We start from the raw sequence: 26,359 nt of genomic DNA on the forward strand, positions 1-26,359 counted from the left end.
CCATCCCGCCCCCCAGGGTTTCTGTTCCTTAGGAAAGTAAGGATTCCATATGGAGTCTCCTGGAGAGTCAGTTCCGGCCCCCCAGGGAGCTGATACACGTAAACAATTCCAGTCTTCTGAGTAGCCTCAGAGTTAAGCCCTCACACCCAGCTCGAAAGTTTAGTTGAGATGCCCCCCCACACACCCTAGTTCTAGGGCTGGGGCCCTGGTAATTTGTGCGTCTTCAGCCCTAGGTCAAGTTCATCGTCTCAGACCTTCCTTAAAGTGCGTCTGCCCTGCTAGTGGGTGCTGGTCGGCTTCATTCTCCCAGATAGTTGCCTCAAAATCAGATTTAATACTTGGACCCAGTCTCTTCCAGTCCCCAGATCCCAGGGCTCAGAGCATAGAGGGAAGTGGAGTGATATGGGTTGACCAGTCCTCCACCACAGTCCCCAGGGTCACAGTTCAAGTCAGCTGTCCTTTTCCTCCAATCACCCACAGGCTGAAGTGCCAACTGGTTCTGAACTCCGGATTATGAGGGAATATGAGGAAATAGAAATCAAAACCAATTTACAAGTGGGATGTGCTGGGAGAGAAATCCAACAGGAAAAACCATGAGTTCAGAGCCCTGGTTTGCTTCTTCTACCAGACAATTCTTCCCTCTTAGGATTTATCTTCTCAGATAAAATGTTCTGTGTCTGGGTGAACACTTGCAAAGTCACATCCAGAACTGTACCTGCTACCCTGATATGTGTGTGAAAGGAGTCCATGTGTTTGACCCCAGGGTTGAGCAGCTTTATTTTCTGCTCTTGGAAAGAACCATTTTGAGATGAGATAATTTCATCTGGTGAAGCAAAGCTTTTGACCTGGGAATGACTGACAGCAAGGGTAATCTCCCTAATCAGAACCTTGGTAGCTTATGAAACATTTTTCTTCCCAGGGAGACACATTCTCTCTCTCTCTCTCTCTCTCTCTCTCTCTCACACACACACACACACACACACACACACACACACACACACCCTTAGCCATTCTAGTTCACAGACCAAGGTACTAGATCCAGGATTACTGGCTGCCAATGCCTCCTCTGACAGCTTTATCCCGCTTCTATTGCTGATACACAACAGGAGTGCATTTATATCCCTGGCTCTTCTGAGGCTGCATAAACATTTCACAACAACATTATGTCACGCTGCTGGATTTTGATGGAGCTTTGTTCACATGGTAGGAAAGAAAGCTTAAATTCAAAGATAACTCTTTCTGTAAGGGATTAGTGTGGTCCTTGATTTTTGATAATGCAGTAGATCATATAGCCCCTTTTATCCGCACCATCTGGAAATTTAGAGATAATCTGGAAGAGAAACCTAGCAAATATGTTTATCTTCATGAGCCGAATGTTTTTATTTCACCTTTCCTTCAACTTGCTTTTTATTTCTATTTCTATTCCTCTGGGTTGTGATTGGCTATTTTTAATTTGACTTTGTATTTGGCTCTGTTAATAAGCCCACAGAATCCTTGATAGGATAGGGTACTATCACACGGTGCTTAAAAGCCCGGCCTTTGGAGACGGGTGTGCCTGGATTTGAATACGAACTCCTCCATGTTCTGGATGCATGAACTTTTGTGACTCCCTTAATCTTTCTACTCCTTAGATTTTTTTTTTTAATCTGATAATGGCAATAATATTATTAATCTCAAATAGCCGTATTATAAGTAAATCATGTATCTAGTAAGACTTCAGTTAATCATACATTTTAAAAAATCGTAACTGATTTAACTGTTAATTCAGTCTGGTCAGCGGTTTAATGGTGGGCAATTTCCTCCGTGATTTCTAACCGACAATGCATTTGATGAGGTTACCTGCAGTGCACGATCATGGGGCCTTTGCTCTTTGTCGCTTGCCGTCGGACCATGTGTACAAACTGCAGGATGCTTTCTGCAGCGTTGGCTGTGGGCACCCCGTGATCAGGCCACGCAGTGTAGTTAAAATGCATCACATCCTGCACCTCGTCAGCCTTTAGGAGAAAAACAAGCGTTAATCTCTCAGTCCCCCGTCAGGATGGCTCAGGCCTCGGAGGCAGGTCACAAGCGATGGTAAAGCCACATTTCACTCCTGGTCGGTACATCTCCCTTTCCAGCTCTCAGCATTGTGTCTGGCACAAAGCAGGCCCTGAAAAAAAAATACTAATTGTATAAAGCTTCAGATCGTAGGATAAATAGGCTAATCCATGCCTCTGTAGTGATAAGAGCTTGAGCAGATCAGGATCTGCATCCTGGCTCTGCCATTTAGAAGTTACATCAGCTCTGGGCGATGAATTAAATACTGGAAGATGCTGTTGGTGCCCTGCTTGGGTCCACTGGGCCAGGCTGTTGCACCCCCTTTCCCTGGCGCTGCTAATAGCATCTAGCTGCACCCCGCTCCTTACAGGCGTCTGCCACTGAAGGGGGAGACCTTGCTGGGAAGTGCCTAAGAGATAGCGTTCTCAGGCTGAGGGCAGCCTGCAGCTAACGAGTGATTGATACTGGGGCACAAAAAGTCAAGACGGGACACCTCTACTGTCCTATCCTGCTTCCTTTGCTCCTGGACAGATCTTACCCAACATTACACTTTCAAAAAATCCCCTATATAACAATCCTTGTCTTGGGATCGGATGCTAGGGGAACTGACGAAGACAAACTCGCTGAATACCAGTGTTCTCTCATTTGAAAATGGTCTCATGATATCTTTAACAAGGGTTGTCGTGGAGATTAAGTGTGATTGTGTTTGTGAAGGATGGTATCTGTTAGATATCCTCATCACTACCACAGCATGATAACTACCACTTGCTGTCATCCAGCTCAGTGCATTTCAACGGGTGGTTCTGGGAATCCCAGTAAATGGGTATGTTTTGTATATTTTCCCATTCATATGAACCCGTATACCAAATATATTGTTGTTCCCTCTGACCTGTGTAAATATCAGCTAGGATGTGCGTCCTCCAAGATTTACTTTTTTTAAGTCCCTACTAATTGATAAGCATAAAGTTTTATTCTGCTCTTGCTATCAACTATCAGAAATATTCCAAATCCAAGCCTCACAAAGATCTAATGCATCCCTCACCCCTCAAATTTGCTAAGACCCTAGAATCCACTCAGGAGATAGAACACTATATCATACTTTGGAAGAATTTGGTCTGGCTATGAGTTTGGAGTTAAAGTTTAGGTTTTCAGGTATTAGAGAGAAGTGAATTTCAAAGTGTCACTGGTCTTGGGTGAGGTAAAAATTAGAAATATAAATAAATGTCTACATAAAAATATAATAATATTTGTATAAATATAAATGTCAGCACTTCAACTAGACCCACTGTCTCCTTGGCCTAAGGCCACACGTCCCCAGCCATACGCAATGTCTCTCTCTATGAGCAAGTTCAAGGGCTTTGTCTTCGAAACATGGAGCATGAAATCTGCAAAGATGCTGGCCATCCTCACTGCTGTCTTCAGGAAGTATGGCAAGAAAGTAACTCAAGCATAATAAATTGTGCAGAATGAATGAATTACTCAACACCCGGAGGATTTAAGTATACTCTATCCCCAGATAGCTTTGGTTGCCCAGAAAAATTCACGAAAATGCTCACTCTTTCCAAATGCGGATCACAGGCTGAGCACAAGACTCATACATTGTAGGATATATGTGTTTTGATAAAAGAAATTTTTACGTATTGAAGTACGGGAAGTCATTCTGGGCTATACGTGAGTTAACTTGAATCTTATGCTAACCAGAACAGCCTGTTTGTGACCTATCAAACATACATTGTACACTTGCTTTAATTATTAAAGAAAAGGGTGCGTTGGCCAGAAGTAAAGAATGTCCATGTTGAAAATGAAGATAAATGTCCCTGTTCCTGGGATGCCCATGCTGGTCCTCCTTCCATGATAAGAGTCCCTTCCCAGGTGCCAAGGCCGTACTGGCTTGCTGTGTATGTGCTGATCTGGGTTTTTTTGAAATCTTGAAGGAATGTATCCCTGACTTGTTTAATATTCCTTGTTCTGACAAGATAGAAAACTGTGCTGAAAATCATGCTTCTCCAGAGCAGTTCTTCAGAGTTATCTGAGAGGCTGTCTTCCAGGCTCTAGTCCTCAGTGTGGTTCAAATAAATATTCCTATTGTAGATTGTTTATTGGTTATTTTCATTGACCAAATATATACATATACATACATACATACATATACCTATATATATATAACTATATTAGAATATATATATTCTAAAATGTATCTGAAAATGTATCCAGCTAAAATATGCAAGGTGGTTCAAAAATAAGAAAGCTTTAAATTGTGATTAGTCTCTCTGTAGCTGCAGGGCAGAGGTCTTGTATCAGATGGGTGATTCCTGTCAGCTGAATAGCAAGGCACAAGTAATGGGAACAAACAGGTTTTTGTTGGGTTTTAGTCTCCAGTTCTTACTCAGTTCATGCCAAGTTTCAAGTACTGGAAAGTGACAAATTTTGTGTTATGGTCATTTTCCTCCTTTCTATTAAATGAGAAAACCCTGCTGGTTACATCTTACTTAACCATTCCAAAATTTCTCATACTCTGATTTCCTCACTTGTGTAAATTTATCTGGTTGTACTCTGAAAATTTCCACATATCAACATGGAGGGAATAAAGAAGTATATAAGCAAAAAATGAAAAAAATAGAAAAAGGTATTCATCAGCACAGCACAATGTTCTTTGGTAATTTAACCTTCGTTGCAGGAGCTTAAAATTTAGATTCTACTTGTTTATGGCCAAAAGGGGGCGCTCTGGGATCAGATGCTTGCAACTACTGTATTAAAAACCAGACAAGTCTACTATTCAGCGTTTTATTCCTATGTTTCAAGCCCTTCACATGGTTGTCATTGAAAAGTTATTATTTAAGACCAAGGACAAGAACATAGTATTGATCATACAGTGATCGATGTCACTTTTCCCAGTCAAGGGAGCAGACATTATTTTTGCTTTGCAACTTTTTTCTCCCAGATGTAAAACCTAGGGAGAGATTTACTCTGTATTTGTATAGCAGTTTATACTGGCTTTCTGAGTAAAATAGCCAAGAAAGAAAGGAGAGTTCAAGTGGAATTGAGATTGTCAAACATTTTCTCTGATGGCTAAGTCTGTTGATGTTTTCTAAGTGATTTATTATTTTTGAAAACATTCATTCACTGATTTATTAATTCCATGAAGATTTATTAAGTGGCTAAGGGTTAGGATTACAAGGATTATTAAAACAGGGTACTTGAGTCCATTATAGTACATGGGACTTGAGTCCATTACAGATGGGAAGGCAGACATGAAATGAGAGAATTATAACCATGTATGGTGCACTGTGATGGAGTGATATACATGAAACTAGAGCAGGAGAGGAAAGGGAGAAAGGTCTTTTGAGACTAGGGAAGGCTTGATAAAGGAGCGAACATTTGAGCTGAAATTCTGAGTAGGAGTGTGTTTAGGGAACAGGAAGAGATGGGCATTTCAAAGAGATGGAACAGCCTGGAGCAGCTTGTTAACAGTTACACTGGGATTTGCCTAAATTCTCAATGTAGCAAAAGCCGTTGTTAACTAGTAGTGGTTAAGAGTGATTTGTTTCTTGTAGGTATCAATAAATGGTGAGTTAATGAGTACGTGGGTTGCAATGATATGAACAATCCTTGCTTCCATTTCCTATGTTAAGGTCATCAAGCATTTTCTGTAAAGGGCAGATAGTAAATATTTTAGATTTTGTGGATCATACAGTCTCTGTGGCAACTATTCAAGCTTGATGTAGCACAGAAAGAGTCATAGAAAATCAGTAAACAAATCTGTGGCTATGCTTCAATAAAATGTTATTTATGGACATTGAAATTGGAATTTTATAATTTCCATATAATATTTCCTGTGAAATATTATTCTTCTTTTAATTTTTTCCAACTTTTACAAAGGTAAAACTCATTCTTAGCTCATGGGCTTCATGAAGCAGGGTCTTTTGTTCATCCTCTGATCTGCACTGTGAGGAAATGTTGTTTCTAAGCAGAGAAGCACATTTTAATGAGGACTTTAGTATTAAGTCTGTCCTCACCAGAGACCATGTTTAGGTGGAGAATACTAGTAAAACTTCCCTCCTGTTTTCTAGGGCTGCCCTCAGTGAAGAAGGAACCGGAGTGACTGCGATTGATGTCAGCACCTCGCCTGGCCCACAGACATTCAGCATGAGCTCAAAAGGCTGCCTGTCAGCAGAGACGTAGCAGTCGTTACGGGAAAAATAGACTTTTCTGACATTCTAACAATCAGAATTCAATAGCATTTCAAAAGAGCTCGGAAACCATGATGAATAAGGTCCAGAAGTACCTTAGAAATAATAAAAGCCAAACTACAACAAAATAAGGGACAAAGCCAAACAAAGCGAAATAAAACCCAAACCACTACATCGAAAACTAAATTTTAATTTATAATGCAGGTGCTTGTATATCCTAAATATACCCATATATGGTTAATATAAGTAGTGACAACACTTCTCTCCTCAGTCATGCCTGGCGGGCAGTGGGTCACCGTGTCTTCTATTACCCTGGCTGAAATCTGAGCTGGAATGCTGCAGCCTTCTGATTCCATCTCCTCGGGCTCTCCAGGGTAAGTATTTAATCCACACCATTCTCGAGGAGTTAGGAAACAAGCACATTACACGTGGGATTTTTGTCTTGGAGGAAGCCGTGTTGCCAAGTCTGAGGTGCTCATAGTCTCCCATGAAGGGGGATTGGTCTCCTGACCCTGGGGGTTCCCTCAGCGTGGGGACAGCTCCTGAACCCACACTCTGTGACTTACATAGTTGATCCGGAAGTGTCTACAGGCCCAGTCATCCTGCCCTTCCTCTGAGATCATCTCCACTGTGACGTCTCCATATGCTATGGGTTCTTCCGTGAATGGCCAGTAATGGTCACATTTCACCTGAGGGGACAATAGCACAACCTTTTAAAACAAACAGCTAGGGAGGAAATAGTCTATACTCATTTAGGGAAAGCGAACGACTTGCCTCTGAAGAACTGTATAGGATTATTTTGAGGATGAAGAATGAAGCAAGTAGAATAGTTTCCAGTAGACAATAAGCATTTAATCCATGGCAGTGGCTGGTACAGGCTTTTCTGCTAAGTGGGGCTGACCCCACTAGGCACTTACCCGCCTTTTCTCATTACACTGAGTGAGCATGACAATAATCTGAGACTTCTGTTGTAGGACCATCTTCCAAAAGTCATTTCTGGTTTCAGGCAGAGGCCCCTGTGTGGCAATATACTCCTGGGGTGAGTTGTATCCCTGGAAGGTAAGTGACAAAATTGTCACCTAAGGAGCTACAGTCAACACCAAATGCTGTTTCACACAAATGAGAAAAAACTGAGAATTTACTGGGGATAAAATGGCAAGGGATCATGCACGTATATAATATTTTCTCCTTTTTTCATCAAGGAGGCAGTCATGGTAGCTGACTGTATAAATCCATATGATTTTACACATTTTTGGGGGGGAAGCCTAAAAACCACACCCACACCTTTTAACAATAACAACCACTGTCTTTACAGATACATTTTAAAAGCACAGGTGCTCAGGTGCAGCCCTTTGAGTTTGGTTGCTGACACTGACATTTAAGCACAAGAAAGATGATCTTTAGTATAATGATCTACTTTCAATTTCACTAGTCCTTTTCAAAGAAATTTGTATATTACTAGTCTCTGGGCTTCTTTTTCTCCCTATTCTTTATTCTAAAATGGAATAATGGAAACTGTTCTTTAGAGTTGGAGTGCTTAGTGGAGAACGGCTCTCTACTGAACTGTTTGACACATCCCTGAAGCCCTAATAGTCTTCCACTGGCTGGGTTAGAATTTGGACGCCTGATTTTTAAAATTTTTAATTTTGACTACTTACAGGAATGTAGTTGGCATTGATGTAGTCTGCACCTTCCTCTTCATTCATGGAGATTAATCTCACTCGGCTAAAGTCATCTGTAAAGCATAAGGAGAAAAATATTAAAAGTCAGAGTGAGGGGCTTCCCTGGTGGTGCAGTGGTTGAGAATCTGCCTGCCAATGCAGGGGACACGGGTTCGAGCCCTGGTCTGGGAAGATCCCACATGCCGTGGAGCAACTGGGCCCGTGAGCCACAACGACTGAGCCTGCACGTCTGGAACCTGTGCCCCGCAACAAGAGAGGTCACGATAGTGAGAGGCCCACGCACCACGATGAAGAGTGGCCCCCGCTTGCTGCAACTGGAGAAAGCCCTCGCACAGAAATGAAGAACCAACACAGCCAAAAATAAATAAATAAATAAATAAATAAATATTAAAAAAAAAAAAAAATCAGAGTGGAAGGGTGCAGTCACTATGGAGAACAGTATGGAGGTTCCTTAACAACTAAAAATAGAGTTACCATATGATCCTGCAATCCCACTCCTGGGCATATATCCAGAAAAATGAAAACTCTAATTCAAAAAGATACATGCACCCCAATGTTCATAGCAGCACTATTCCAAGACGTGGAAGCAACCTAAATGTCCATCAACATATGAATGGATAAAGAAGATGTGGTATATGCACACAATGGAATATCACTCAGCCATAAAAAAGAATGAAATAATGCCATTTGTAGTAACATGGATGGACCTAGAGATTATTTTACTAAGTGAAGTAAGTCAGACAAAGACAAATATCGTGTGATATCACTTATATGTAGAATCTAAAAAAAAAAAATGATACAAGTGAATTTGTTTACAAAACAGAAACAGACTCACAGAAAGAAAACAAACTTATGGTTACCAAAAGGGAAATGGGTGGGGAGGGATAAATTAGGAGTTCAGGATTAACAGATATAAAACAAAACAAATGAACCAGAAAAAAAAAAAATCAGTGTGGAAGGAAGACTTGTCAAGACAATTCTGTACCCAATATCTGTACTCAGTACCAAGTCAAACCGGTCAGTGATAGGGTAGGTAGAAAAAATTTATTTTAGCTTAATATTTTAGCCTATCTCAATCTTAGCTTCTGGTTTAAATAAATATATAAATATCTCCCCACCAATATTTCCTCCCCTCAGCCCTCCTGTCCTTGAAAGAGTGGTCTCCAGGTTTTTTGGGGATTGTGGAGAATATGTACAGGAACTAAAATATCTGGTAGGTTGCGTGTAAGGCCATAGAATGTAGCCTAAACACAGGATTTCCATTTCACTCAGGGACATCCAGAGAATTCACTACTTTTGGGAAGCCGTGAGAAGAGAAGATGGAGTTGATGGTCTTTTTGTAAATGGACTTCACATGAAAAAAGTAAATCCTGAAATGTGTACAGAAGTAAGGTGTTGTAATGATAATAGTACTTAATTTTGTCAAGAACCCTTTTAAAGGAGGGAGTTCTCTTTCTAGAGCTTTGTACTTTTCCCTTCTTTCCCAGTTCCCCCTAGAGTGTAGCAGAGAGGAAAGTTAAATCTATATTGGAATGTATTTTAATTGTCCTGTACGTACTTTATATTACTTTTTCTTCGTTACTTTTAAAAAAAAATTTTATTGGAGTATAGTTGATTTACAATGTTGTGTTAGTTTCTGCTGCACAGCAAAGTGAATCAGTTATACATATACATATATCCACTCTTTATTTTTTTTTTAAGATTCTTTTCCCATATAGGCCATTACAGAGTACTGAGTAGAGTTCCCTGTGCTATACAGCAGGTTATTATTCGTTATCTATTTTATATATAGTAGCGTGTATATGTCAGTCTCAATCTCCCAATTTATCCCTCCCCCCCTTATCCCTTGGTAACCATAAGTTTGTTTTCTACATCTGTGACTCTATTTCTGTTTTGTAAATAAGTTCATTTGTACCCTATTTTTTAGATTCCACATGTAAGCAATATCATATGATATTTGTCTTTCTGTGTCTGACTTACTTCACTCAGTATGACAAGTCCTAGGTCCATTCATGTTACTAAAAATGGCATTATTTTGTTCTTTGAATGTTGCTTTTATTACAAAATGCTAAGGAATGGCAGAACTTGCCAGAAGTAAGAAAAGAGGTTTTTTCACACCTTGCACTCCCTTTCCATTTGCCTCCTTCCATTGTCAATGAATTGACTGAAAATAGGTTATGAGCACAGATTATCTTGTCCCTACTTTGGCTAATACTTTTTGATCTCCCAAAAGCCAAATGGTCGGTCTTTTCTGTTCAGATACAATTTATTTAAAAGCATAATTATTAAATTTTCCTACACATGACAGGATCTAATGACATCAAAGCACCAATGTGATCAATGCAATCACAGAGATGGCTTTGAAGATACAGACCGTTACTGGGTCTGGCCAGAGATTCCTGAAACTGATTAATCTTCAGTAACAGCCCTTCAGCCTTTAGAAGACATGAGTAGGATTGGCATTATTGACAATCTTACATGGTAGGATGTTTGTGTAGCGATTTTTACATCGGTTCAGTGGAAGGTCTGCAGCAAAGTGTGAAATATCCAGTCCAATCAACTTCAACTCCTGTAAATGACAGAGAATAGATTTGAGATTCCCATACATGGTATGGATTGCATTATTGTTCACATTGGTTTATTGCTCATACTGGATTATTCTTCACTTCCTGCCTGTAATAGAATGATCACAATTATCACATCCCCTTTGCTTTATGATGTCACAGTGGCTCCCTTTTGGGGCAGAGTGTACTTCTCCATCCTACTGTTGCCGCCTTGTTTTTGGCCAATGAAATTGGGTAGAACTCACGTCCAATCAGAAGCTTTAAATGTGTTTGCTCAGCTTGGTTTGCTCTCTTGTGCTTCTGCCATCTGCTTGCAAAGAACGTGCCCAGGAAAGCTACTGGTCCCAGGATGAGAAGACACATGGAACAGACCTGACTCTGACCCACAGCCTGAAGTAGAATGATCTCATTTGTCCCACAGAGCCACAAGTGAGAAAAATAAGTGTTGTAGGTCACTGAGATTTTGAGATTGTTTCTTATATAGCATTATTGCAGTAATAGCTGACTGATGTAATACATAAATACCTTGTATAGCTAAGTGATCACTTGGAGAAGGTAAGAATTATGTACTTTACACTCAGGGGTATGGAAAATTTGAAAACAGAAGTAGGTTTCAGATTTTTGGAGGTACCGGGTAACTGAAATTTATGCAGTTTGAATAAATATTTCCTATGCTATGAGGAATTGTAGGTATTTCTCCTGAAGGCGATGAGCTTTTGAGAAGGTAGAAAAGGAGAGAGTGAGGAACAAGAAGTAGGGCACATTCTCCACGTTACAAGATATAGGATTGACAGTCACTAAAATCTGGTAATAAAACCCCAAAATAAGGATGACACAGTAGTGGGTAGGCAAACCCTTCCATGAAAATAGGAACATCCAAATATCTGTTTGTGTGTATCATTACTCTTATAAATTCTATTATCAGAAGGTGCACTGATAATGCAATTTTTATATAAACAGACAACAAACATACTTCAGAAAATCCATGTTACTGGAAAAGGGGGTTTCTAAGCTTCTATGACACGTGTCTGATAGGAAACAGGGGTTGGAGTCAAGCCACCTGGATTTCTCCGGGGGCATCAATTATTCTGTGGTCTACGTAAATGGTGCTCCTTGGAATTGTGCAGCACATGACCAATGCAGCAAATCCCATACAAATCCGAGGGCAATATTAGTAAACAGCCTGTCTAACCATCTACAAATGGGGTTGCATATATAGTATGCATTTTTCTATAAGACTATTAAGTGAACAACTAGAGACACCACTTGCTGGAAATTTTATTTACTTGTATGGGATGCTATTCTTCATGATTCCTCCCAATTATTACCTCAAAGAATCATAAGCTGGAGGAATACTTCTCTGGGGGAAGAATTTTGGAGAGTCTTTGAAAGAGGTTTGAGGGAAGTTGTAGACATTTGATGATGTTTTGAGAGATTGAGCAGGGTATTTTTTTGGTGTTTGTGCCTTCAGTGTCTTGATTCAAGTGCCCATGCAAAGCAAATGTTGTAGACACCCAGTTCCTGGGACGTCTGCTACGTCCACATAGAAGTTCTTTGGTGGCTTAGTGTGTGTGTTTAATGGCATTGGAATGCAAGCTGCAGTCAACATGGATGAACTGATCTAGTTGTCCGGATTTCTCTCTTCCTTTGATTTCTCACCACTGTTGGCTTTCCAAGCTCACAAAATTGCGAGCTCTTGGCCCAAGTCGAAGTCAATCTTAAGACCAACTATGCTGACTTTGATCTTCAGTTTACAAATTTAGAAGTTTTTTTTCATCTCGGGCAAAACCCTTGCTTGCCAAATGCCCTTAAAGAGAAGCTTGTCATTTTTCCTTTATAACTGTTTTTTCCATTTTAAAGGGTTGTCAAAGACTGATTATATTATTCTTATAAGAAACAAAATTTATTTTTAGCAAACTTCAACCAAATCAGTGTTCTTTTTAGGTTAGCTCCTTTTGGCAGCTATAAGCTTACTTAAATGATGCTTACATTGCTTAAAATATTTTGGAAATCTACCTCCTTTGGGGAGTGTCTTTATAGATAGTTTGTCAAAATATTTGGCTTATTTTGGTGGACCGCTTATAAACTGCAGGGTCTTGAAAAAGTATTTCCACTCTCATTAACATCAGTTTAATTATCTGTAAGACAAGGCTAGTAATTTTTCCATACTTCACTGGTGTATAGTGACTATCAAATGGAATGATTAAACTCAATAAATATTAATGCAGCACTATTGATCATGATTGTGAAATGCTTCCATTATGATTCTTTGTTTTGCTTTGCCTGGCTCCTTAATTTCTCCCTCCTTTGCCATTTGTGCTAACTGAACAACTCTCCCCCCAAAACCCCCACTTTGAGGACAGACTGATAAGCCACAGGAAAAGGCCTCCAGTACAAAAAGAAACTGTGGAAACAGATTGAGGCTGAGAGCTGGAGCACATATGGAAGATGACTAACTGATAGAACTTTAATTGTGTGTTGCCTCCCTGCTGTAAATGCCCTAAGTTGATAAGAGTGATTTAATCGGCTGAATACTGTAAATGTAAATTGCCAAAGTTAAATTGCAGCAAAGCAGGAATGGCATGTATACACAAAATGCCTTGCAATCTTTTGTAATTTAGCCTGTCACTAAGTGGAAAAATCAAATACTAAGTTTCCAGCCCAGTAGCTTTGCAGTTATTTTTTTGCCAACCACATGGAAACTCCAGAGGCTTCAATCTTCATGAAGGCAAAGTATGAGGTGATGGCCTGAAACCAACATAAATCACTTCTGAATTTTCTTTTGCCAGTTTTGTTTCTAATATAATTTATCATTGTGGGGTTTTTTCTAGGTTACATAGTCATCCATAGTGTTGAATGATAATCCCTCCAAAGATATGTCCATGTTGGAACCCCCAGAACCTGTGAATGTGATCTTACTAGGAAAAAAGAGTCTTTGCAGGTGTAATTAAGAATCATAAGATAAGATCATCCTGTATTATCTGGGTGGCCTCTAAATGTAATGACAAGTGTCCTTATAAAAGAGAGAAGAGGAGAAGCCATATGAGGATGAAGGCATTGATTAGAGCTATACAGCTATAAGTCAAAGATGCCCAGGGCCACCAGAAGAGGCAAAGAAGGATTCTCCCCTAGAGCCTTCAAAGGGGGTGCATGGCTTTGTTAACGCTTTAATTTTGGACATCTGGCCTCTAGAATTGTGAGAGAGTACATTTCTGTTGTTTTAAGTCACCAAGATTATGGTAATTTGTTGTGGCAGCCCCCTAGGAAACCGATACAGTCACTGAAGCCAATGGCAGTGTGTGTTGTGTTGGCTGTGTTTGAAGCATACGGTCTTGAAAAGCAGGGCACAAACACATGCACTGAATGCCTGGGTTGCCATAACAAAATACCTTAGGCTGGGTGGATGAAACAGAAATGTATTCCTCATAGTTCTGGAAGCTAGGACATCTAAGAATCAGGTGCTGGCAAGGTAGTTTTCATTATGAGGCTTCTCTTGGTTTGTAGATGGCCACCGTCTTACTGTGTGCTCAGATGATCTCTTCTTTGTGTGTACATGGTGGGGTTGGGGAGAAGAGAGAGCAACGCCTCTAGTGTCTCTTCTTATGAGGGCAATAACTTCATCATGAAGGCCCCATCCTCATGACCTCATCTAACCCTAACCACTTCCCAAAGACCCTATCTCCAAATATACCATCACACTGGGGCCTGGACTTCAACATATGAATGTGGGAAGGTGGGGGATACCTTCGTTCCATAACATGTACCATATCTTCTCAGAAGAGCACAAGCTGTATTCTGGCTTTAGAGTCTGTAACAACGTCAACAGGTGATAAGCACTTGTTGTTTGCTTTCAGATGAGGTTGGACATTAGAATCAGGTGAGATAGATGACTAGACTACAGGACAAGTCAGGAGACACAATGTGACCTGTGTTGTTGACATAAGAGGTTCCATCTATGGCCAGTGAAAGGTCCAATGGGATTGGGCAATGGCTGGTTACTTTTCAGGTAAACGCAAAGGGAGAGGAAAGGATTTAGAATAAGGTATTTAGTGATGTTCTGTATTAGTTCCCTAGGGCTGTCATGACAAAGTGCCACAAACTGGGTGGCTTAACACGGGGGTCCCCAACCCTCGGGCCACGGATCGGTACCAGACCACGGCCTGCTGGGAACCGGGCCGCACAGCAGGAAGTGAGCCTCGGGCGAGCGAGTGAGCAAAGCTTCACCTGCTGCTCCGCATCGCTCGCATTACCGCCTGAACCATCCCCACCCCCACCCCCACCCCCAGGCCGTGGAAAAATTGTCTTCCACGAAACCGGTCCCTGGTGCCAAAAAGGTTGGGGACCGCTGGCTTAACAGGAATTTATCGTCTTACAATAATGAAGGCTTGAAATCCGAAATCAGGGTGTCAGCAGGGACATATGCCCTCTGTAACCTACAGGGGCACACCTCTTCCTAGCTTCTGATGGGTTGTTGGCAATCCTTGGTTTTCCTTCACTTGCAGGTGCATGACTCCAATCTCTGCCTTTGTCATCACATGGGATTCTCTCTCTTTGTCTCTGTATCTTCACATGGCTGTCTTTTCATAAGGACCCTAGACATATTGGATTAAGAGCCCACCCTACTCCAGGATGACCTCATCTTAATTACATCTGCAATGACTCTATTTCCAAATAAATTCACATTCTGAGGAACTATGCAATTAGGGCTCCGACACAGCTTTTGGGCAACACAATTCAACCTATAACAGGTACTCTGAAGGAAGAATGGGAAACTTGTGGACACCTGATGTAATACTGGGTAAGAAGGATGTCAACCTCAGGACAGTCTAGCAATAGCTAATAGGGCCCTGGGCTCTAGCATGGGATTTAGGGGTAATGCTCCAATCACTAGACAAATTACTAGTACAGGCACTTGGAAACAGAGACCAAACCTAGGCTACGAGGAATGAGAGCAGAGGAAACTCAGGTCTGGGAAAAAATAAGACCCCTTCTGTAAGAACTGTTGGAGAGGGTGTGAGTTGACTTATTTCAGCAATGCTGCAGGTAGGTCTCCAGGGAACTGGACTGAAACACAAATAAAAACAGCTACAGTGACTTCCCTAGTGGTACAGTGTTAAGAATCTGCCTGCCAATGCAGGGGACACAGGTTCGATCCCTGGTCTGGGAAGATCCCACATGCCACGGAGCAACTAAGCCCGTGAGCCACAACTCCTGAGCCCGCATGCCACAACTACTGAAGCCCGCATGCCTAGAACCTATGTTCCACAATAAGAGAAGGCACCGCAATGAGAAGCCCACGCACTGCAGCGAAGAGTAGCCCCCGCTCGCCGCAACTAGGGAAAGCCCGTGCACAGCAACGAAGACCTAACGCAGCCAAAAAAAGAATAAATAAATAAATAAATAGTTAAGGTTTAAAAAAAAACAAACAACAGCTACAAATGGGAGCTACTACCAGAAATCAAAGATCATCTCCTATGAACTATGTGGCAAGTGATATAGTTTTGTTTTAACCTATGCAGCCACGTCTCCAAACAAAGGTAGTGAGGGCTTTCCTAGCATCCTGATCAAACACAAAGTGCATAAATTAATGGCAAAATGAACAATACGTGCTATGTCTTATGGGATCTCAGATTCCAAGCTCTAATTTCTGGCTCTTTGAAACGTTCTCAACATGAGACAATAGAAATGAGGAATTGAATCTAATCCCCAGGTCCCAAACCTCCTTAAGAAAAGATGTATATTTTCATCAGAAGGATAATAAATCTTTCCAACAGATCTGAAATCAGATACAGAGTGAAAAAAGAATTTATTCAGTGAATGCAAATTAGCAACTCGTGTAGCTTCATGTATGACTGGTAGTGGTAATACATGTAAATCCAGACAGTTTCCATTTGCATGATGCTTATAAATGATATAATTTCTCAATATGAGTGTGATCTTTCCATGTCAGTGTCAAAATGAATAAAGTATTAAGCATTAATAGAAACAGAACAAATAACTGTCCAATACTGAATTTAGCTAGCCCAATTGATTCAGCCATCTCTATACCCTCTTGGGGTCCCATTAGAGCAAGAAACATTTTTTTTCTTAAGCCTCCATTAATTATCAAGTTCAGGAAAATTTGAGGGCTGCCATGTAAAAGGTTTGACATTCACCCTGAAGTCAGGTATGAAAGCACAATGGGTCTTTGAAAATAGATGGGGTTACTCTGGCACTGAACCTGAGGATGTGCGGTTGGGTGGAGTTGGAGGTTGGCAATTCCTGGGAGGCTGTCAAATGAAAAAGGAAGTGAGTCAGACCACTAGGTCACTGCTTAAGCGAATGTTAGTCCAAAACCTACAATCTGAGCCTGTGATTTAAAACAGACTTCTGGAGAGTAATTTGTATTTTCTCACCAGAGCAGAGATACAATATCAGGACTTGGCACCAAATAAATTACATATTTGACCAATGATGTTCTAAGAACAAAGGGATATGAAAAAATATCTTTAAAATAAATAAAAATTACTAAACATGTCTTCAAGTCATGGTGTGATGGCTGATTTTATGAGTCAACTTGGTTACTCATAGCGCCAGGTTGCTTGGTCAAACATCAGTCTAGATGTTGGATGAAGGTATTTTTTTAGCTGTAATTAACATTTAAATCAGTAGACTTGAGAAAGCAGATTTCCTTCCATAATGTGAGTGGACCTCATCCACTCAGTTGAAGGCCTTAAAAGATTGAGGTCTCCTTAGGAGGAAGGAATTCTACTCCCAGATTGCCTTTGGACTTGAGTGGCAACATCAGCTCGTCCCTGGGTACCCTATAGATTTCAGACTTGCCAGGTGCCACAATTGTGTGAGCCAATTCCTTCAAATAAATCTCTCCATCTATCTATCTATCTATCTATCTATCTATCAGCTTCTATCTTCTATTGTATTATCATATATAGGATCTTCATATTATAAAATATAATTCTATAATAATATAATTAACATATATTATACATGTGTGTATATATATGTATAAATGTGTATATACATATATATAATGTGTATGTCTCCTATTGGTTCTGTTTCTCTAGAGAACCCTGACTAATATGTAAGAATTATAAAGCTTTGATGTAACCTTGTCCCCAATTTAGTCCAGTGTCTCTCCATGGAATACCACTGGCTTGGGACAATTCTTTGTTGTGTGGGACTGTCCCACTCATTGCAGAACACTTAACATTGCTCTCCTTTCCCCATTAAATACTACTCCCAAGCCATTAGGATGACCACACACTCCCAAACTCCCCCTAGGGCACTGCCTGGTACAGGCCCAGCTGAGAACCACTCTGTGTTCAACTTACCCATTCTAGAGATGAAGAAACTGAGGTGATGAGAAACTGATTTTTTCCAATATTAATTGGTGGCAAAACAGTAGTGAGGATCCAGGTTTTTGGACTCTCAGTTTGGTACATTCCTATCTGTGTTATAAATCCTATGTAATAAGCTTGAATGTGTTCATTTATACCTTGAATATATAGAGGCCCTCAGCCTCTATATTGTAAACTGAATATTTAGTCATAAAATTGACAATTCAACTTTTCACATTTTTGAAGCAACTGAAGCTCAGATCTAATCACTTATTGCTTGGTCCTCTCTTTGGGTATAATGCTCTCGGTCTCTGGTTTATCCACATGGTACCAATAAGAACTGTCCTGTTCTTCCGTAATTCTGCCCTGCCGGGCTGCGGACAGTGTGAGCAGACATCATGACCCATGCCAGCCAATCAGAATCCTCCCCTGTTATTTTTTAAACTATGAACAAGAAAGACAGTCAATGACTCCCTTTGGCAACCATAGGTGTGATACTCCAAGGCTGATTGTGGTTGCGTTTTCCACTATGAGAAAGAGGTTGGTTTGCAGCCAAAGAAAGTGAGGCCAAGACAAAGAGAGAAGTAGAAATGAGAAATAAAAAGAGGGGGTCTCTTCAGGGGTGTGGCCCCTGATTCCAGCCATTCCTGAGACTGAGCTGCTTCCCTGCTCTCCTCCTGGTTTAGCTACTCAACCATTCCTTTGATTATATGAGATACCTTAGTTATCCTTTGAACAAATTCCCTTCTTTGGTCTAAACTAGTTTGAATTGTATGTCTGTCATTCACAACTGAAAAAAGTATTTTCTTTTTACCAGAAAATGATTCACTGAATTTCTTTTTATAATGATGCAATTCAGAAGCACAGTAATAGTTACACTGGGGTTTGATGACATGAACTGGGAGTACTCCTAACCCTGCCAGGAAAGGCAGTGACCCTGGCTGTTCCACCAAGGTCATCTCATCTGGTAGGAATTAAGAGACTGTGGCTTCAACGAGATTGAAAGTGTGTCTACAATATAATTTTCATCACCATTATCAGGATTATCTAGATATTTATTTTCTTCTGAGCTTGGGCTTATGTTTTCTTATGAAAAGCGTCCTCCTTTCACTGCTATACTCTTCTGAAATGCCATCCTCACCATAGATCTCCATTTCAAATTGAGTTTCTGTTCTTCGAGCTATAGCATTTGGTGTAGCATTTATAATTTCTCATGCACCTGCGTACAATGGATGACTGAGCCAGGCTTTATGTGGCATTTCTCATGACACAGGTGATAGTTTGCGGGCTTTGTATTTGATAATGTATAAGATTCTTCTCATCCTTAAATTCCCTGTTAGAATGAATATCCATACCAGGATTCCTGCTGATTCTTGCAGAACAAAGCTGTCCTTGGCTGATGTGAGGAAAGAAGAAATGAATATGGATAATGAGGAGAAAGCAGCTACATTCTACAACCTGGTGTTGCACAGGAAAAGCAGCTAAGGTGCTTTAAAAAAATGACATAATTTAGAAAAGTCACTTTATCTTTCCCTTTCCCTGGTCTCCCTGAGCCTCGCTGGAAGCCTGAAGAACGGGAGGTTATCCAGACTATGTTCTGAGCTGTGAAATGTGTGGGAAGAAAACCGGAGGACCAGTTGTATCCCTCACACTACTGAGATCCTAGACCCTTTTCCATCTACTCTGACACATGTTCTTGGAATCAAAGAAATATGTGTGCTTCAGAAAAAGTTGCTGCCAATTTTGCTCTTCTTTTACACAAAGCATGTGTAACTCTCTTTCTCCAATTTCTCCAAGAAAAGAAAAGAAAACCTCACAAAGACATGTGCAGTAGAATGCCAAGAGTCCTACAGCAAAAGAGACACCAGGCTCTTATATGTTCAGGAGACAAAGGGGTCCAATTCATCCACCATCCACCCTTACTGTGTCCTAAGTGGCATGAGAAACACACTAAAAATCCCCTGAAAGAGAAATTGCTCTGGATCTCAATCCGCAGCTTGCTTTCCCCCTGCACTTTCCATCCCCCTGGTTTTCAATGTTACCATTGAAAACTTCTCCTGTTACCGTGTTTGTTCACCCCAGTACCCCCAGTACCTGCATCTCCTCTCTTCCTTCTTTCATTCGTGCCACCCAAACCCTAACCTCCTAACTAAGGGTTGACATCCTGGCTCTGAACCAGCACATTAGGTACCCCCAAGCCCAATTACCATCCTGCCCATTACCAACCACACCACCAGCACTGCCTAGTGAGCAGGGAAATGACACTGGTACAAAGCTGCCAATTCCCCTGCCCACAGAGGGTAGGAAAAACTTTATTCACTCACCTCAAATTGAAGAGAAAATTTATAGTCAGAGTCTTTGGCCATATCCTTGATGTAGGCGTCAAAGTCATCCAGTTGCACCGGGCTTTGTCAAATACAAAGAAAGGTATGTTTTAAAAATCCTGTTGATAGGTGTCATATAGCGTTTAACACCATACTTCTCAAACATGAACAATTTTCTTGCAATTTTCTTCTTACTTCCCAGAGGTTAGCACTCTTTTTTTTTTTTTTTTTTTTGGTTGAAGTTACCAGTCACTAATATATTATAATTAAAAAGAGAGCCCTATATATTAAACTTCCTTGAGGATAGGAGAAACCTCTAGATTTTTAATTGGCTTTTACTTTAGCAGTAAAATATTACATATACACACACTCATACACTCACAGGTATATGTGTTGTTTCTAGAAAACTCCAGTTTATGGGAAAGAACAAAGGATTAGTCTGAAGACCTGTTTGAATTAGAGTTTTACTTTATTTACCTAACTCTTCTGAGATTTAACATGCTCACTGATGAAAACTCAGAGTGATACCTACACCACAAGGTTGACACACAGTATGTTACAGATTACAGAAACATGTAAGTTTAAACAGCTTTACAAGTGTAAGGAATTGTGCTGCGCTGTCTTCCCAGAGCAAAGGCAGGGTCCTGGCAGGAAACATTTCTCCAGGGAGCTCCTAGAGCGTGCTCTCTCTCTCCCTCTCTCTCTCTCTCAGAGTTGTGTTCAGAGCCTTGCATATCAAAATGGTTCAGAAGGACAATCAAGTAACACATCTGAGTTTATGTTTCTGCATCAATAGCAGAAGTGCTCACCTTCTTCCTTGCTTTTTGGTTTTTTTTGAATAAGAGTTCAGTTTTATTTCCTGTAGTTTTCTCTAGCTGCTTATCTCTTCTAGAGCCTACCCGTGCCAACTTTTTCCCTGAGCTTCTTCAGGATGCCGCACTGTCACCTAACCCAAGCCTTTCCACCTTGACAGGGTCCACAGAGTTGACCCTTCCCTTCGTCTTGCTGCAAATTACTCAGCTTATATCATCTATCTGTGGTCTTATGCCCTATTAGCAAATACAAAGTATATAATAGATATTTGTTCAAAGTTGTCAATTAGCTAATCTGATAGATTAATTTATGTTAAGATTTTAGTTGATTTTTAAGGGTATTATACCTCCCAGATAATACATTCAAATTTTAATGGTTTTACTTAATAATGATAACATGAATGACTTGTACCCTTAAAACACCCTAAATATTCTTATGAATTATCTTGCTTGGTTGATGGTTAAGGTAGACATGGACAACATTAGCCCCATACTACAGATGGAACTCCAGAGAGAGCCAAGGCTGAGACAGTCAAATGAGTAGTTCAAGATCTCAGGGCTACTAAGCTGGAGAACCCTGGGTAGAACCAGGGAGAAGGACTCCTGGTTAAAAGCTTTTTCATTCAACTTTGCCATCCTTCCAAAAGAAACAGCTAAACGGGGGTGGGGTGGGGTGATCCTTCCCTGCTGTCTTTGAGCAGTGTATTGACCTTAAAGGTGGACTTAATGATTCTGGTTCCCATCTCATTAAGAGGAAAATGGGATTAGAAAAAGGGGGTTAGAAAAAGCAAAAGCAGGATGGAGAGGAGAAAGAGAGTCAGAGGAAGGACCCAGGAAGTAGAAGAATGAACATCAGGGAGAGGAGGAGAATGGTAAGGAGAAGAGAAAGAAAACTGGGAAGGGGCAGAGATCAATCAGTGGGACAAAGGTTTAGAGGGAGAGGAGGTGAGGAAAGGAGGGGAATGAAGGTAAGGGGCGAGGGGCAAGGGGAGCCAAGGAGCACGGTGGTGGCAGTGGGGGGGCATTTGGAGTGAAAGAGAAAAGGTAAAGAGAAAGTAAATGGAAAGATGGGAGGAGTCCCTCAAAAATGGCTTGTAGAAGTTTATGCACTGCTTGATATCCAGATCCAATGCCATTTCTCCATAGTGTGTCTACTTTACAGACAAAGTTTACCATTCTCTACCTTTATCAATAAAAATACGCTAGAAACTGGGAAAAAAAGGCTTGTAGAGAAGGAGGGAGGATGAGAAGGAAAATGAGAAGAGGGAAGGAGGAAGCTGGCTTGACTCGAGGTTTTGGCCTGTGGGCAGGTTCCACCATGTCTACGCTCCACTCAAACTTTGGTCCACATCCTGCTTCTCCTTCTCTCTGCTTGGGTCTTGGGTCCCCTTTTGGTCCCGAGACCCTGTCCTCTAACAGCTCTAGTCTATGCCTCTGTACTTCACTTAACAACCCAACTAATAAATTTGGGCAAGAAAGTCTTTCTGTTTCTGTCACATCATTCCTTCGGGCTGACAGCACCTCTCCTCTGCTTTGGCTGGTCTTGTCTCTCCTGTATCACTTGATATATGCCAATAGAATCCGTACTGATATGAAATAGATTTAGGAAAAAATTATTCTGTCATCTATATATGCCAAAATATTATATGTCACTCAAAGCTGAAGAGAAATATTTTGCATCAATTTTTCTCTTGTATTATGTATTCCATTAGCGCAGATACCATAGATCTGGCTGGGACCCCTAATTGCCTCCTTAATGAATTCACCAATATTCTATCCCAGGCAAGTAGCAAGAATGAACTCTATGTATAGGAATGGTCCACTCTTTATATGAAGAGTTTTAAACTAAAGGCCTGGAGGTGATACTCTAATTAGGCTTTTGAAATCAACTGATTGTTCATTTTCACCCATCAGAATTATAACTGTTATGACTTAGCAGTTCAGTAGATGAGTGAAACCTCAGGTTAGCTAAAGTAATTATCCTTTTCTGTTTATTATAAAGATTTCCTGAGACAGCATTTATCCAAGTATTTGTTACAACATCAAATAGAGTAAAAGCCTTTCCCTGCAATAAGCACCAAATTTGAAGATACAAAATGACAAAGGTTTTTGTACTACTTTGATGTAGCTAAATATTAGATTCCTTATAGATTTAGAATAGTAGACTTCCTTCTGTAAGACTTATAATTCCTAACAACCCATTCTTTTTCAGATTTCACATGGTGAGAATTTTCCTTATTCCTGACATGGTTTCTGTTGGTACATTTTCTTGGTGGTCACTGCCATCCATATGTGTAAACACACCTACGCATAATAGCTTAGCTATTTTAATATGCATTTGCCTCTTTCTTAAGCATCCCTTCTATTTAAAGACAACAATCTTTTCAGTTTGGAAAGTGAAGATCATTATAAAGAATATTTTTAAGTGAAATAGTAAGAAAAACTTACTTAGTCAGTTTCCTCTTTTTTAAACCATTTTTACTCCTGTGAATTAAGAAAAGAGAGGCGAATTTATCTGGGCAAAAGAATTGATGAACGTAATGATTAAACTTGAAGAGCTTTAAATAATTACATCAGGCACTGCTATTTTACTTAATTTTTATTTAACATACCTCAGGTTTGTTTAATTACTTCCCCTTAAATGAGAAGATAATGATAAAAATTCCAGATTCATGTTTTAAAACTCTGTTAGATTTCTGGAGCATACCTACACTTTATGTTTTAGATTTGCCAAAAAATGGAATTCTAGAAATATAATTTCTTGCTCCTGGTGATTAAGTTGCTGAAGTGCTTTGTAAATATATAGAAGCATTTCCTGTCTAAATATGCCAGATTCTACAGGCAAAAGGAAAGAATTGGGGAATAAAGGTGAGAACTGATGGAGGGAGGATGGACATAATGGTTTTTTAATTAAGGAATAAAATAACCTTTTAGGACATTTTCATTGGGAATGTGAATTTGTGCTATCAGTGTTGTCATGTGTCTTATGTATTCTATTACGGCATTGTTCTTATTCAGTTTTGAACTAGTTTTTCAGTTATCTGAAGAACTCTACCTATTACCTGCTTGTTCTTAATTCATTCCTAGTCTGCAAGCTCAGACACATGTAATACTAATGTATGTTTCAGTTTATTATATTTTTAGGGTTTTTATTAAAAGGGGAAATGTTTTCTACCAACACATAAGATAACTGACCTAAGTTAGCTAATGCCAAGATAGTATCTGCTGAAGGGCTTCATTACGGTGTTTAGATTGTCTTATATAAATGATATTGATACATGATTGAGTGTGACAATCTTTGTAAGTAATTTTCAAAGGTCTTGAAATATTGACGGAAGCACCCAGACTTTCAGAACATAAACAATCGATAGTAAATAGCCAGTTGTGATCTGAGTACCCTTAGGTGCCAAAATATTTATTTATATTGAAAATTAGGAATGCTTGGGTACCCCCATTTCTGGAAAGCCTTTAGCGGAATGAAGCACTACTTCCTCTGGGCTTTCATAGCACTTGGTTCATGAATATTTCTTATGTGGTCTGACCATCAGCTGTATATGTGCTCCTTGCTAGACTGTCCTTTGTTCCCCAGAGCTGAGCACAGTTAATGAAACACTAGCAGGTGGCCAATAAATGCTTATTTAATTGAATTGAAACAAAACATCTTTGTTATGTCATCCTCACAATTTTTTCTAATGATGCAATTAAGGATTTGATATTAGACTTGGGCTCCTGAGGGATCCCACTGGGGAAATGGCACTTGGGGGTGGAGAGGAAGTAATGCAGCAAAGGAAATATCCATAGAGGCAAGTGGTGTTTCTGGTTTTCCTTTTCTAGTTTCAACTAGTTTTTATTTCTTCTCAATTCTGAGTGAAGACAATACATTTTAATAGTTCTTGTCCTATTTTTTCTCCCTCATCCTCTCTTGGTTTTCCATACTTGGGATTTAGAGGTAATAGACATTCTAGTTTTTACTTCACCTCTCCCTCATCCCCCCAAAAGACCACTGTCATGGTATACCTCTTGAATCATTCTTTTACTCTGCTCTTGTGATGCTAATTTAGTTAACGTTAGGAATCTTACATTTACTTCGTATAGTAGGAGCCCATTACTTTAGTGGTTGATGAAAACAGAATGATAGCATAATAAGGAACAGTTCTGATAATGTCAGGAGGCTGCCAACCTATTTTGTGATTCAGAGTGAAATTAAAAATAGAAAAACACAAAACCTTTCCAAACCCAAACAGACTTTAAGGGAAACTGGGAAGAAACAAATGTATGTGGTAGGGTGACACTGAATAAATTCAGTGCTGAAATATTAAGTCGCTACTATTCCACAGCTGTGTGGAAACCTAATTCATGGAAGAGAGGCAGTAGTTTTTTCTTTCAGTCTCATTCACTGATTGAATGAACCTTAAATATAATATGAAATTCTACCACATGTTTTGTATGACCTCTTGTCTTAAGTGTATGTCTTCATGATTTGTGTACAACTTTCATTGTTCTGATTAGATTTTGCTGAATTCCCGAACATTCCAAAGGGTTCTTGTATCTTAAGGCTGTGGTACAAGACAGGACTGAATTATGAGACTCCACAGCAATACTGATAGAATTTTCCCACATTTTCAATTGCTGTGCTGATCCTAAGACTCAAATCAAGGGAAAATTCGCTTTTAAACATGTAAGTTCAGGTTTTGCTAGCAATTTTCACTTTAGCACTTTATGGAAAGAGCTCGTGTGTGTGCATGCCACAGTGAGCATTTTGGGTGAGGCTGAAGACATCATCTTATCATTGTGAAAGATTTTCTGAATAACTGATAAATAACACCCATCTGACATACAGTATATATGCATACAGGATGATGTGCTTCTTTTACTTTTTCTCTTTCACTTACATTAGATTAGGTTCAAAACCCTAATGATGTCAAGAAGTTAAGATGCATTCTTTATAAGTTCTTCATGGTTATGACCATCTTGGAAAGCCTGCCAGAATGAAATTCATTCCAAAGAGGAATACGAGGCAATGACAGAGACATGGGGTTCACAATGGTTAAAAACAAACAAAAACTAAAACCAAAAACCATAAAGTCAAAAACGTTAAATGACCACAATTTCCTAAGCATTACTTACTCTTTCATGAGCTAAACGAAAATCATCCCCACATCTTAAAAAAGGTCTTTAGAGTTATGTCATTCTCTGAATTGAACATACAACAAGAAGAGTAAAGCTGAGCAGTTTAAACTAAATATTGCAGCATGCTTAAAATGCCCACTGCTGAGGATTTAGAACAGACAGATGAATGCGTGAATAGAGCATGAGGTGACCATGATAGCAAAAAAAGAGAGTAACAACACTGAATCCAGATAGAGCTGGTCCAATTGAGATGGTTTTCTTTGAACAGGAAATACAATCTGAG

The 26,359-nt window shown here is 39.9% G+C and overlaps 1 protein-coding gene across 3 annotated transcripts in view; it reads right to left on the minus strand.

Annotated features, from left to right (window-relative positions):
* Nucleotides 1-26,359, minus strand: part of PTPRO (protein tyrosine phosphatase receptor type O) — a 235,418-nt gene that overhangs the window by 13,114 nt on the left and 195,945 nt on the right. For 2 of the 3 annotated variants that reach the window (XM_057557629.1, XM_057557628.1), the window contains 7 exons: nucleotides 23,395-23,430; nucleotides 20,135-20,216; nucleotides 10,388-10,478; nucleotides 7,886-7,962; nucleotides 7,145-7,279; nucleotides 6,794-6,916; nucleotides 1,840-1,994 (listed from right to left, as the gene is read on the minus strand). In XM_057557629.1, the coding sequence (XP_057413612.1) occupies nucleotides 1,840-1,994; nucleotides 6,794-6,916; nucleotides 7,145-7,279; nucleotides 7,886-7,962; nucleotides 10,388-10,478; nucleotides 20,135-20,216; nucleotides 23,395-23,430 (699 nt within the window). The remainder of the gene's footprint in view (nucleotides 1-1,839; nucleotides 1,995-6,793; nucleotides 6,917-7,144; nucleotides 7,280-7,885; nucleotides 7,963-10,387; nucleotides 10,479-20,134; nucleotides 20,217-23,394; nucleotides 23,431-26,359) is intronic. The other variant, XM_057557630.1, reaches the window with a different exon arrangement.

The sequence above is a fragment of the Balaenoptera acutorostrata genome, chromosome 11 (assembly GCF_949987535.1).
Source record: "Balaenoptera acutorostrata chromosome 11, mBalAcu1.1, whole genome shotgun sequence".
Lineage (NCBI taxonomy): Eukaryota > Metazoa > Chordata > Mammalia > Artiodactyla > Balaenopteridae > Balaenoptera > Balaenoptera acutorostrata.